The 14,356-nt window shown below is 36.2% G+C and overlaps 1 protein-coding gene across 4 annotated transcripts in view; it reads left to right on the top strand.

Moving 5' to 3' along the window:
- LOC150099031 (serine/threonine-protein kinase Nek8-like) overlaps positions 1–14,356 on the top strand; it is a 1,046,903-nt gene that overhangs the window by 755,214 nt on the left and 277,333 nt on the right. For all 4 annotated transcript variants that reach the window (XR_016549512.1, XM_090405252.1, XM_090405251.1 and 1 more), the window contains one exon: positions 12,528–12,603. Coding sequence is in view for 3 of the 4 variants with exons in the window: in XM_090405252.1 (XP_090261378.1) it covers positions 12,528–12,603 (76 nt within the window). In the remaining variant the exon portion in view is untranslated. The remainder of the gene's footprint in view (positions 1–12,527; positions 12,604–14,356) is intronic.

Here is a 14,356-nt window from a genome sequence, read left to right as displayed (position 1 = left end):
TGGTGGATTTGTGATTTGTATAAGATTAACAGTTGTTCAGAGGTAAAGTAACATCTTGAGTGAAAAAAAAATCCTAGAAAAGCTGAGGATGCAATGGTTGTGATGTGGTTATGCCAGGATAGGCTTGATGTCAGAGTAATTCCAAGAAGAGAAATCTCATCTTGTCTGGAAATTTGTTGTCAAAAGTAATACTTGGAGAAAATGGTTCTTTTTTGTGAAAAATAAGACAGAACTGAGTTTTATTAGCATTGAAATTGATGAGGTTATCTGAATCCCTCCTCCCATTGGAGAATGGCTTGGAGATCAGAATTGAAGACAGTGGTGGTTGATGTTCTGTAGATTGAGGTAAGTTGTTTAGAGTAAGGTTTATCAAATGAAAGAGAGGAGTGCAATCTGCTGTCATCTGCAAAACTATGTATTTGGTTGGAGGTCAACTGAAGTAGATCATTGTTATGTAGAAGGAAGAGGGTTGGTGAGATAACACAACCTTTTGGAACCACAGCATTAGTTGAATGGTAAGAGAATAAGGAACCATCTGACATCACACATAGTGTGCATCCAGAAAGAAAGCTGTCAATCCAACTACAGAAGTCCTGAGACAGACCAAACAATGGTAGAATTCTATGGAGAAGTTTGGTCTAGCCCCAAGGCTTACTAAGCAAACTAATGTCCAGAGATGGATGACATATGTGATCAGAACTCCTGTTGATCAGTAGCAACGGAATCCATACTGGTGGTCATTTATTTAATGAGTGCCTTAACTGTAGTGTAGGAGTTGGGAATTGATTATTTATTCATTACTTTAGACAGGACTGAGGTGAGTGAGATAGGACAGTTAGATGGCAGTGATTTGTCACTCTTCTTGGGAATAGGTTGAATACAGGCCAATTTCCACTGTACGATTAATGAAAGAGCATATACAAGCAACATAGGAGGAGTCAGTTCTGGTGCACAAACTTTCAGGACAATTGGAGGAATGCCATTAGGGCCAGGAGACTTTTTTTTGTTTGTTTGTTTCTAATTTGGACAGTATTTTTCTGATCTCTTTCTGGCAGTTGTGCATTGGAAGTAAAGTGTGAAACCAGAAGATTGGCTTTTTCTGTGGGTTATGATGCCATAGAGCCATCTGGGTACGATAGGAGTAGGAATAGTCAACAGAAGTTACGACCAATTGCCTTGGTGAGAGACCAAAAGGCTCGGCTGCTGTTTGGACAGGTTGCTAGTTTCCTGCTTTATGCTCTTTCGAACTCTGTTTTGAAAACATTGATAGTTTTTTTTGCATCTATTTTGGGCTTGAGTATAAGCTCTAAAGTATGGTGGAGTTTTTGATTTGAGCCAGTTATGGTATGCTTGATTTTTCATTTGTACAGCCTTGTCACATCTTTGAAGAACTAGGGTTTAGTTAGGGAACAGCAGTTCAGAGTAGTGTGGGTAATGTATGTTTCCATTCCAGTGAGGATTACTTTGATAAGTTCTGTGCATATGTTTGGATTGGAAAGCCAGAAGCAATAGGCTAACCATAGGAATGAGGCATAGAAGTTGTGGAGGCTGTCCCACATGGAACTGTTATAATGCCAAACTACTTTTCTATGGGAGTGGCTGTATGAGCGTTGTTGCATGGGGATGAGATGAGCACTAGATTGTGGTGAGAATTACCTGGGGGGGGGGCACTACATTTACTGTGGATATAGAAAGGTTGTTGGTGAGGAAGAGATCTAGGATGTTTGGGAAGTGGTTCGGGTTATCTGGTATTCTGGTTGTCATATGATCAAGTTTGTGTAGGGTCGATGATGAAAATTTTTCAGCATCTCTGCCCTACAAGATCTTTACAACTGGAAGAGGAAAGCCAGTTGGTGTCAGTTGTCCAAATTCAGCATTCTGATTATTGAAGGGTCCAGTAAACAGTCGTCATCATCATTATCAGCCATTGTCAATTTTGAAGGCCTTTCTAAGATTACTCCAAAACTGTCTGTCCATGGCTCTCTTATCCCATGTCACTCCTGCAAATCCGATGATATCATCAATCCACCATAATTTAGGACAGCATTGTGGTCGTTTTTCCTCTTATGGAATCCAATCCAGTACTTCTTTTGTCCATCGTTGATCTTGTCTTCGAGCAATATGCTCAGCCCATTGCCACTTCAGATGTTTCACTCTTCCTATGATGTCAAAGACTTTGGTTTGATTTCTTATCCATGTATTCCTTTTGTGATCCAATCTTGTGATACCAAGCATACTTCTTTCCATACTAAATTGTGTTGTTCTTAATTTTTCAATTTCCTTTGCGTTCAAGGCCCATGTTTCACAGCCATATGTCAGTATAGGAAGAATACATTGGTTAAAAACTTCAGGTATAATGGTAGTTGGCTTTTGAATATTGAATGTAATTTTCCAAATGCTTCCCACCCAAACATTGTGCGCCTTTTAATTTTGTCCATGATATTTTGTTTCATTGATATCCTTTTCCTAAGTGTATGTAATGATCTACTTGTTTAATTTCCTCATTATTGATTATTATTATTTCTAATTGGACATAGCTATTGAACATAACTTGAGTCTTCTTTAGGTTTATCTTTAGGCCAGCTGTTTTGCTAGCAATTTGGAGTTCATGAATATGAGTCTGTAATTCATGTGCAGTTGAAGTAAAGATAACTATGTTGTCTGCAAATCATAAATGGCTTAAATATCTTCCGGTTATCTTCAGACCTTTCCCTTCACAATCAAGAAGTTTGAATATTTCTTCTAGGCATGCTGTGAATAGTTTTGGTGATATTGTGTCACCCTCTCTTATACCTCTCTGTATTTTCATAGTAGAGATGTTTCCATTGAAATGAATTACTGCTGTGGCATTGATGTATGCTGATTTGATAGTCCTGATGTATGGCTCCTCCACCTGTTGGTTTTGTAATTCTTTAAATATTGCACAAATTTTAAGTGAATCAAAGGCTTTCTCATAGTCAATAAAACCAAAACATAGTGGTAATTGATATTCATTACACCATTCAATAATCTGCTGTACAACTGAATATGGTCCATTATACTAAAACCCCTTTAAAAGCCTGCCTGTTCTTTGGTTGTGCTAGGTCTAGAGTCATATAAAGCCTATGAACTAAGACTTTTGTAAACACTTGTAAACCACTGATAGGTCAGTGGTTCATCAAGTCTTCTACCTCACCTTTTTTATGTATCAGAATTAGGGTAGCCTTCTTCCATATTCTTGGTACATAATTTTTCTTCAAGTATAAAGTAAATAGTTTTGCTAAGCGTTTGTAGATTATTTCTCTACCTGTTTTTAGAAGTTCAACTATAACTCCATCCTCACCTGCAGCTTTTCCATTTTGCAAGCTTTGAATGCTCCACATAACTTCTTCTTCTGGTAGAAACTGTGGTACTTCAGCTGTACTTGTCTTCTTGTTCTTCATTATTATATTCATCCTGATATAATATTGAGTAAAATTCTTCAACTCTTTTTGCTACAGCATATCTATCTCTGGTGATGGTCCCATCTTGTAGTTTGACTACAACCATCTGTTTGTTGCTGTTCATCAATTGCTGTTTGTGTTTTTTGAGACTACGGTTGTTTTCAGTTGTTTGTTGTATGAATTTACAATTGAATTTTTTAATTTCTTTTGTGATACGTTTTCTGATCGTTTTGCATAATTCAGTGTATTAAATTTTATTCTATAGATTATTTGATTGTTTCATTTCTCTTTGTTTCTTCATTAGCTGTTTTGTTTCTTCAGAAATTTTGTCTTGTTTCTGTTCTGTGGTAGCAGCTATTTCAAGTGAGCATTGTAAAAGGTTTTGGGTAATAATGTCATTACTTTCTGATTGTCATCTATAATAAGATGTTTAAATCTATTGTTTTCGTTTGTGTTTGAATATATCTTTTGAATATATGTTGAGTTTGTGTACATCTATGTTTTGCTGTGATCTTTGAACCATTTTTGGCAGTTTATTTGGATTTTACTGCATACTATATGATGGTCATTTCCAATGTTGAAGGTGTTTATAACAATACAGTCTTGAAAGATGTTTTTCTTATTGCTGAGAATAAAGTCAATTTCATTAGCTTTTCCATTTGGACTTTTCCGTGTCAACTTTTCTATGTGTTTTTTTCTTTAAAAAGGAATTCATGATATACAGGTTTTCTTTTTCTGCAAATTTTATTAACTTTCACAAAGTGCTGCATGACACAAATTTCCCATTGTGCTTTCATCTGAATGTTGTATACCAATTCTAGCATTAAAGTTTCCCATTACAATTCTGAAATGATGTTTTTCTTTATTGTAGAGTCAGGACACATCATGATAGAAGGCTTCAATTTTTTCGTCAGTATGATGTTGTTGGTGCATAGACTTGGATGATCTTAAGAGTGTATCTTTTTGAGATTTGAACAATAATACTTCCTATTCGATCGGATATACTGTCAAATTCTATTATGTTGTTCTTCCGTTTTTTTGTTGATCAAGAATCCAACTCCACTGATTCTTTCCTTATCTTGGCCTCTGTAATATAATATGTCTCCATTTTTTAATTGAAGAATTTCTTTACCATTATGTCTAACTTCACATAGTCCAAATTTGTCCCATTTTAGTCAATTTTGTCTAGTTTCGAATGGCCACATGATCTGGTTACCTGGGGATTCTTAGCACCCTCTGCCTTCATGTTTAACTGCCTGCTGCCATAGGTGGTAACAATCCGGCCTCCAGGGAACGAGGGCATTTTATTTCTGTCAGATTCATCTTGGAAGGTTCGACCATAAATTCACCATGCTGGCGCAGTGCGGGTTGGTGAATGGCAATATTTTCACATGGGATCGCCAGTCCCAAAACCACTGGTCCACTGCTCTTTATTCAATATATTCAGAGCTGCCCTGATATCCAACAGATGATAGGCTGTTGGATATCAGTTTTCCCCCATCTGCCACCTAGGGGACATGCTTGGTAGCCTGTCGGAGCCCCAATAAACAATAGATTATTGTATATGTCTGACCACTCCTGCCTTTCTGATACTGACTCTAATTTCCATTAATGTCTCTGCTGAATATCCCCACCTTTATGCATTCCATCTGTTTGTCCTTGTATCCATCTTCCTCCTGTCCTTCTTCAACCTTCTTCACAATCTCTCTCTCTCTTCCTTAGCTACACTAACTACACCTTGATTCTTTGCTCTCTCAGCAAGAAATACTTTTTCCTACTTTCCAGCACCAAACCAATTCAAATGCAATCCATCAACCTTAAACAATTTCAACTTCACTTCAGATAACTCCATCAATTTACAAACTTGAATAACCATTGACTCAACTATCTTGTCATTCATTATATGTCTTTTCTTTCTCAATTCACTATTATCATATCTAGGCAACACACTTACCACTTTTCCGATAACACTATTTTCCATTACCATTCTTAATAATTTACTCCAATCATTATCCATATTACTTTTACCACATTCAAGTAATTTGTGTACCCAGAAGTACAACTAATTCTGATGCCATTCCTTTCCATGCAAAGCATTGATTATTTGTTACAAAGCTCTGCCTGGAAAACATGTTTCATGAAGCCTGTTATTCACAGCATCTCAAATGAGTGAATCCTCCTATAATGCTATACAATTCTTCTTTGACACTCATTTATGAATGCATATTATTTATGCAGGCCAGCATGGATTTGTTTAGGGATGTGCTTGTTTTAGTAATCCGGTTACATTTCACAGTAGAGTAACAAGAGCAGTGGATGAGGGTGAGTTATACAGTCTTTTTTTTTTTTTTTTTTTTGCAAAGATATTTCACAAAGTGCTGCATGACACATTGGCTTTTAAATTACAACATATGGGTTTGGATATCAGTAACTGGCTTTCTAGTACATATCAGAGAGTTGCATGTAGAGGAGCAGTACAAGCAGTAGTAAGATCACAAGTGGAGTTCCACAGGGTTTAGTGCTGTATCATTACTGTTCAGTTCACAAAACTACAGGAAGATATTCAGTTCTTTAGAGATTGATGCGAAGCTTGGGAGGGCTATTAGTTATAGTGCTGATGTTTTGTATCTTGAAAATAATTTGAATAAGCCAGAAAGGTGGAAAAATTAAAGGGGATTTCAGTTTAATGAAACTAAATGTAAGGTTCTGAATTTGCAATCCACAGATGCAATGCTTCATATTCACTTGGGAAGTATACTAAAAGAAGTGGAAAAAGCAAGGGATCTTACGGTAATTCTGGATAGAACTTTGAAGTTCAAAAGACATACTGCAAAAGTTGTGAAGACATCTCAAATAATCGCTGCAGTATTGAGGAGAAGGACATTGATCGTGATAGATGGAAGGGTGGTGATCCTATTGTATAAAGCTTTGATCAGACCACATCTGGCTTTCTGTGCTCAGATCTGGTCACCAGGATTGGAATGGGATGAAGGAACCTTGGAGAACATATAGAGGTGGATAACAAAAATTATATTGTGATTATTATTATTATTATTAGCATCCAATGGCCCCATGGAGTCAAAGAGTCATCTAGGAGGGAGCCCCTTTATCATTTACCTCTCAGACAATGCATTCTAATCATTCACAAGTACACATGCAAAATACCCCCTTAACAACTTGTACATCTCTATCATATCACTCCTCCTATCCACTAGACTGTAAATGCATATTCTCAGCTTTTCTTCATATTTAACATTCTAGAGATCAGAAATACCTTTGTCAGTCGGCTCTAGATCCTTTCCAACACATCTTCATCCTTTTGAAAACCAGATGACTTCTACAAGTCAGTATCCACCACATCATTCCCAGAATGCATTGTGTTGTCCTCACAAGTTTGGCAATATGTCCTCTGAATTTTAGATCCTTATCTGCCATCACCCAAAGATCCCTTATTTTCTCCAAAAATACATCCCACCAAGCATAAATTCTATATCCCATCTTTGTTTCCCAAATTTTAAAACCTTACATTTTGCAACATTGAACTGGCGCCCCCACTCCTGTACCCATTCACTCAATCTATTGAAGTCTTCTAGTAAGGCCAGAACATCTGCTCTACTCCTTATAGTTCATCTCAATTTTGCATCATCTGCAAACAACTGAATATCCCCATTCAAATCTCCCCCAATATAATTAACATACAGGTTAAACAGCAATGGCCCTAAAACAGAGCCCTGAGGCACACCACTAGTGACTTTCCTCTTCCAGGATATTGCTCTCCATACACAACTTGCTGATAATTATCAATAGGCAATGTCCAATCCAATGAACTAGTCTGATATCCAACCCCATCCACTGTAGTTTGAAATATCAACTTATCATGCAGTAATCATCAAAAGCCTTTGCAAACTCTAAGTATACTACTGTGTATTCACTCCTTTGCCCAATGAAGCTGTCACCCTATTCTAATAATTAAGTAGATTACTAAATCATGACCTCCATTTAGCAAATTCATGCTGTCCATCAAAGATAATATCACTGTTGTCAACCCAATTCTGGATCCTGGTTCCCACCAGCCTCTCCAACACTTTAACCACAACAACCGACACACAGATAGGCCCAGTGCTTTTTTTTTTTGCTGGTATGCAACGGTACACAGTAGCGGCACCTTTTTTCTTAAGTTTTTAAAAATTTGTGATTTATTGACAGCAAAATGTATTATAAATATTCCAGTAGATGGTACTGTGTTCATGAATTGAATTTTCAGTTTTGAATACTCATAAGTTGGTACCATGCTTTCCTGTTTCATAGGTTGGTACACAACCGAAAACAGGAAGTTGTGTTCACTTCCGATTACTTCCAACATCAGTTTATCGGTTCTATATTCACTCTCCAACAGGCAGGTGTTCACATGAGTTTTGAATTAATCTAAGTTAAATCAGTGCAATCATTGTTCAGAATTAATAAAATAAGTAGTTACTTTATGCCGATGAGTAAAAAAAAGAAAGGCTGAAGAAGCAGAAATTGTTGAATCTACTTGTGATCCTATAAAACAGAAAACTAGCACCGAAAATATACTTGGTGAAGAGAATCACGAAACCAAGACCGAAGATCCACATGGTCAAAAGGAAGCAGATTCTGATAATGATTGGCCGAATTGTCTGTTAGTGACATGGTGAACAATGTGGAAGGAGTGGATCGTTTTAAGAGCTTCATAGACAAATTTTATGTGACTTATCATGCTTCACCTAATAATGCTAGGGAACTACAGGAATGTGCAGCGACTCTAGAACTTCAACTTCTTAAAATTGCCAGAATTTTAAGCACTCACTGGGTTGCATCTAGCTTTCGCACTGTTTCTGCAGTGTGGCAAGACTTTGAAGCCCTCGTCCATCACTTTCTGGAGGCAAAAGAAGACAGTAGAAGAAGGGAAAAAGATTCTTTAATAGGACCTTTTAAGATAAATAACGTCATGCCAGTTCGTTCTTGATTTGGGTCTTATGTATGATGCTCTCCAAGAACTTAGTGAACTAAATCTAGATTTACAAGAGAGAAATATTGACTTGTACAAGGCAGACAGGAAGATAAAGAATACAGTTCAACTTTTTGAAGAAAGAATTGAAAATCCTGGTAAATCCTGGTCTGTATTACAGTATTTCTCTTCAAAGTCAGAAGAACATGAAGTTCAATGGGATTGAGCTCCACAAAAATGAAAGACATAGTCCTGCAATAAGTTCATCTGCTTTCTATAAAATTCTCAAAGAAGTTGTTGGAAAGTGTCTGCTTGAAGGAGATGATGCTGATTTGCCTTAATGTGCTAAGATTTTAGATTCGAAGTATTGGCCAGAAAATCCTGGAAAGCACATCTGACATTCGGTGAAGCTGAAATTAAAAAGTTAGCATGCAGATTTCACTTAAATGAAAAAGAAGCAGTTCATGGTTTCCATGAATATCTTCAAGAAAATAAAGTCACGGACATACTACTTCCTTTAAAGCACACTTCAGACACAATTGCAATATCTTCCAGTGAATGCGAAAGGGGTTTCCCTCAGATGAATCTTATAGTCACTACATCTAGGTCATCTCTGTTTGTACAGACAGCTCTGCACTGATGTTCATCAGGATAGTAGGACATCCTCTCACTCAGTTCAACCCTAGTAAATATGTAAACTCATGGCTGCTCCGAGGGCATCATTCTGCAGTTGATACCAAAAACAAGAAGCAATCTAGAGACAACGAGGGTATATTGGAGGATATGTTAAAAGTGTAGAAGTTGCTGTAATAACATCTTCATGTTAAGTACCGGCACCTTTTTTTCCAGAAAAAAAAGCACTGGATAGGCCTATAATTTGATGCTTCAGTTCTGTCTACCTTACGAAATGGCAAAATCTTGCTCTCCTTCCACTCCTTTGGAACTTCACCCAGTGCAAGACTCACATTAAACAAATATGTGAAGGCAGATGCCAGTTCCCTTGCACATTCATTCAAAATGTGAGGATATATTTTCAAGTAACACAATCTTATTAACATGAAGTTTGTTTAATTCCCAATATACCTCTTGCTCACTTACAGTTAATCTCTCTCCTCCTCATCATCAACTGCTCTCACCTCTCATGATGTCACATTCACAAGAATGAAAGACCTTTATGAAATAATCATTAAATATCTTAAATATATCCTCTGCAGCAGTTGTTCTTTCTCCAATCAATGTCATCCTTCCATAATCATCCTTTTTTTTGCTGTCATATTGAAAGAACTCCCTAGGATGTTTTTTGGCTTCATTAGCTTACTGCTCATACTTCACTTTTGCTGCCCTTACCAACTGGGTCACTCTCCTTGCTTGTTCTTTGTAATCCTCATGGAATTGATTATTGCCATTCCTCTTATGTTGTCTCCTTAATGCATTTTTCCTCTGTATCGCATGCTTAATCTCTTCATTCATCCATTTCACACCTACCTTATTTAACATTTTGACCCATGGAATACATTTAGACATTGCTCCTATGAGATAGTTCTCATTCCATGCTACACATGCAAGTTGTCTCACAAGCTTCTCGTAATCATCAGCATTGTAGTTTGACATATACTCTTTCTTCACAGAAGTTCTCCAGCTGCTGGCAACCATTCAGGTAATCACTTCATGGTCACTCTCACTAAGTGGAGGGTGATTTGACACCTCATTTATAATAACATCCTCTAACGAGATGGTCAAATCCAAGAACCTTAATCCATGTGAGCCCTCTGTTACATACTCTCTGAGGTAGTTGTCTCTCTATAGAAACTCATTTTCTTTACTCCCAGTTGCTATCTCATCATCCCAGTCCATATTGCCATAATTAAAATTGTCCATAATGATTACCCTTTTCTTATTTGCTTGGCTAATTTGATTATACATTTCATGATTATTATCATCCACATTACCAGGTCTATAACAACATCTGACTAAGTATTTCATTCTATTCACCTCTGTCTCACACCATATGCCTCAAAACCACAGCAACTATTTACCTCTTGCTTGTATTGACATAACTCTTTCTCTATCATGAATAGCACTCCCCCTACCTTTTTTTACCCTTTCTATCTTAATGAAACACATTATACCCTCTCATCTCTATTCAGGATGTCATCCTTGTCCAACCATGTATCACTTATTCCAACAATTTTTGGGTGAACACTTGCCATTCAAGATATGAGATATCAGACACACCGATATCAGAACTGTACTATATTGGTTATGAGGATAGATTGACAGACCGCAATGTTTGGTGGACAGAAGACAAAGAGGTGGATATGATTGAGATTTTTAAGCTGTTGAAGTGCTATTATCTTAACACTGGGGGAGAGTTTTCATATGTTAGAAGAAGGGGAAAGAACAAGGACTAGTGCAGCCATCCCTGGTCTTTGTTCTTCACCCTTGGGGTGAAGAACAAAGACCAGGAATGGCTGCACTAGTCCTTGAAATTCATTGCCTGAGAAGGTGGTGAAGGTGCAAATGGTGAATGAGTTTAAGGAGGGTAAAATAGACTACATTTTGGAAAATTATGGAGACAACTACCGTTTTTGAGTAAAACTTTCGTTTAATATTAACCAAAATCAACACTCAACGTTTCGATCTTTATATCACGATCATCTTCTGGAGCATATGCAGTATATACAGAAAAACAAGCTGCAGTACAATCTACATGGTTTTACTAAAGTTACTAACCAGCCGTTATAATAATTGTTGGCCTGACGCCTGGTGGAAAAAAAAAATCAACGCTAGAGTCCTATTATTATTATTATCTATTGGTTACAAAATTACATTGGACTGGAGTGCAACATGTTTATATATATATATATATATATATTCAAAACATGATTATACAGATAAATTTCAACCAGTTGGTATGGAATGGTTTCCAATACTAGCTGGAGGTTGCTTAAGGTCCTAAAGTATGCTGGGTACCAAGTATTAAGTAGGCTGAATATGTGCCATCCAGATTCTTGGAATTTTCATGCTGCCATTATTGTTGATATTAGGGTGGTTAATCAGAATTTCACAGGCTTCTTTAAATTTTCTTTCATACCAGGTTTTTGTATGGTGTAGATGGCTCACCACCGGTATTTCCACAGACAATCACAAACATCCATCCCCATGGTGGGATTCAAACCCACAGCCTTTTGGCTGGAGAGCAGATACGCTAACTACTCGGCCAACCAGGCCAACCTTACCCATACTATACACTGATCATGTCAAAATTTTGAAGTAAGACTAGTTAAATGTGAGAACTAGAGCAGCCAATGGCCAATACCCACACACTATCCATCTCCAAATGCTAACATACAGAACTAATTTTTCATCTTCCATCATTCCATCCATCTCTATTCTTTGGAACAATCTCTTCTATACTGTTTTTGCCACTGAGTACAACTTCCCACTCTTCAAAAAATATATCAATAGCCCACTTACCCACACGTCTCTGTAGTATTATATTTCTTTTGACCTTGTGTGGGATCGTCATAAAAGACAAAGAATCATTACTTTTACTTGTCCAAGAGGTAACATCATAACAAAAATTCAAAGTAAATAACTCATCTGGCTTGGTCATATCAGCAGATCTAATGGTCTCCCAATATAAGTACTTGAAGGGTTTATTCCAGGAGCAATTTGAAAACGAGGCAGACCTAGAATGAACTTAGATAGACAACATAAAAATTTAGACAAGGAGCACTTAGAGCTGAAAGCTAAGTGTCCATCAAGGACTAAGTGGAAGATTTCTGTGAAAAATATTTATAGATATCTACTTGGCATTCCTATTGTAGTCTAAGAGAAGAAGAAAAAGAACAATAAAGCCAACAGCAAGAACACAAACCAACAAAATTATGCTAACAAATACTATTGAAGAACACTTTTAATCAAGCCTAAAAATGAAGCACTGTTAAAAGAAAAGAAAAAAAAGTCACACTAAGCAATTTAAAAGTATTCTCATAGCACATATCAAAACCACTGCTATATTCACTCACTCACAAGAATACTTCTGTTATTTAATATTATTTAACCATTAATCTTGAGATTAATGTAAATACCATTTTAACATCAAGTTCATATTTGTGGTCTTTTTTATACAGTGTCTGAAGATCCAAATCAAATATATTGTTCAAGTAGGAAGAAAGATTTAATTTTGAATCCCCAAGAAATGTTAGTGTAAGTAATTTTATGATCATAATGCAATAAATTAATTTAGAGAAATAACTCTAAATTTATTTCATTTTTCTAAATATTAAAAAAAAATGCTATTTTAGATTACTTTTATGCCTTGTAAGTAAATTATTTTGATAATATATATACTGTTCCATATAAATCAAAATATGAGTCATAAGAAAACATGACTGAGATAAAGAGCCTCAGATTTTCTATTAGATTTATTATTTCATATTAGTCTCTTAGATTTTCTATCTTTCAGTTTCTTATTCGGCTAAGAAATAATGTTGGACTCAATATCCACTTAATTTGAATAAGAAAACATTATTATCTTTATCTCCACTCATTGCATATATTAAAAGAGCCTCTCTCTCTGAAACATAGTGCTCTCATTAAATTTCACCTTAAATTTGATTATTGTTTTTGGTACCCATGATATGCTCATATAGTGCATTCCACTTATCCATCACTCTCCAAGCACACATTTTCTACTCCTCACTTCCTTACTCATACCTTCCTTGTATAAATTCAGGGATGACGTATTGTTCTGTGTCTTTCATCTTCTACCCTGCAATAAATCTCCTCTGTGTTAATGTGGTACGTGCCCTCACCAACTTATATTATCATTATTATTATTAACACCAGACTTCAACGGAGTCTAAAGACTCATTGCGGGAGATAAACACTGTTACACACAAAACTCATGAAACCGTGCTTTAAACTCATTCAATATCTGCTTTCACCACAATGTTAGGCAAAACATTCCACTGACCAACCACTCTTTTCCTGCTATTCATAAGACTTTGCAAACTGCATTCCCTCCACCTATAAATAATAAATTACGTGAAAACCACAGTAATTAACTTCAATGAAATAAAAGTACAGATAGTTCGTACTGAAAATAACAGTACATCATCAGTGTAGACAACAAGCAATTCAAAGGAATGGAATATAAAGTACATAACAGTCGTCGAATTACCAATTAAAAACTGTTGCCGCTTGCTAGAAATTAATAGTAATAAAGAATATTATTAAAATTATTCTTAAAAAGTATTTTTTCGATGGCTACATAAGATAAGAATCTCCCAAACTTTTGAAACAGAGACAATTGTTTCAATTCAGATTTGGCTATGTAAAAGGACTTTGCAGCTTTCTTTGAAAAGACGTTCATATTTAAACTTGCATCTATGGAGAAGATGAGCTTTATCCCACTGGATATTGTGTTTAGTGTCAGTACTATGTTGTGCCAGACCTGACTTTTGAGGTTTCATGTATTCGATATAATATTGATGTTCATTTATTATTTTTTTCACAGAACTGCCTGTTTGTCCAAAGATTAGACTTAAAGATAAAGATTCCCTCAACCTGTCTTCATATCCTACATCCCAAAGACCAGATACAACTTTAGTCAGTCTTATCTAGACCCTTTTCAATATATCCTCATCACCATGAAAACCAGAAGACCAAATCTGTGCACAATAATCCATAGAGGCTTGATCAAGGCCTTGTACAGTGGAACCAGAACCTCTTTATTTCTACAAATTAAGATCATCTGCATCATTTCCATAATCTGATGTAATGTCTTGAGAAAACTAGCTGTTTGGCTTTTCATTTTAATTGACAACATTGAATTGACAGTTCCATACTATTGCCAACTCATACAATCTGTTCAAGTCCTCCTGTAATGCCACAATGTCTGCGTGTTTCCTCATCACTCTCCTCAGTTTTGCATCATTTGCAAACAGTTGTATATCAC

The sequence above is a fragment of the Typopeltis vanoorti genome, chromosome 15 (assembly GCF_054136105.1).
Source record: "Typopeltis vanoorti isolate ZY-2024b chromosome 15, IOZ_Tvanoo_1.0, whole genome shotgun sequence".
Lineage (NCBI taxonomy): Eukaryota > Metazoa > Arthropoda > Arachnida > Uropygi > Thelyphonidae > Typopeltis > Typopeltis vanoorti.
The sequence above is the reverse complement of the archived record's forward strand: the minus strand, read 5'-3'. Positions and strand labels throughout refer to the sequence as shown.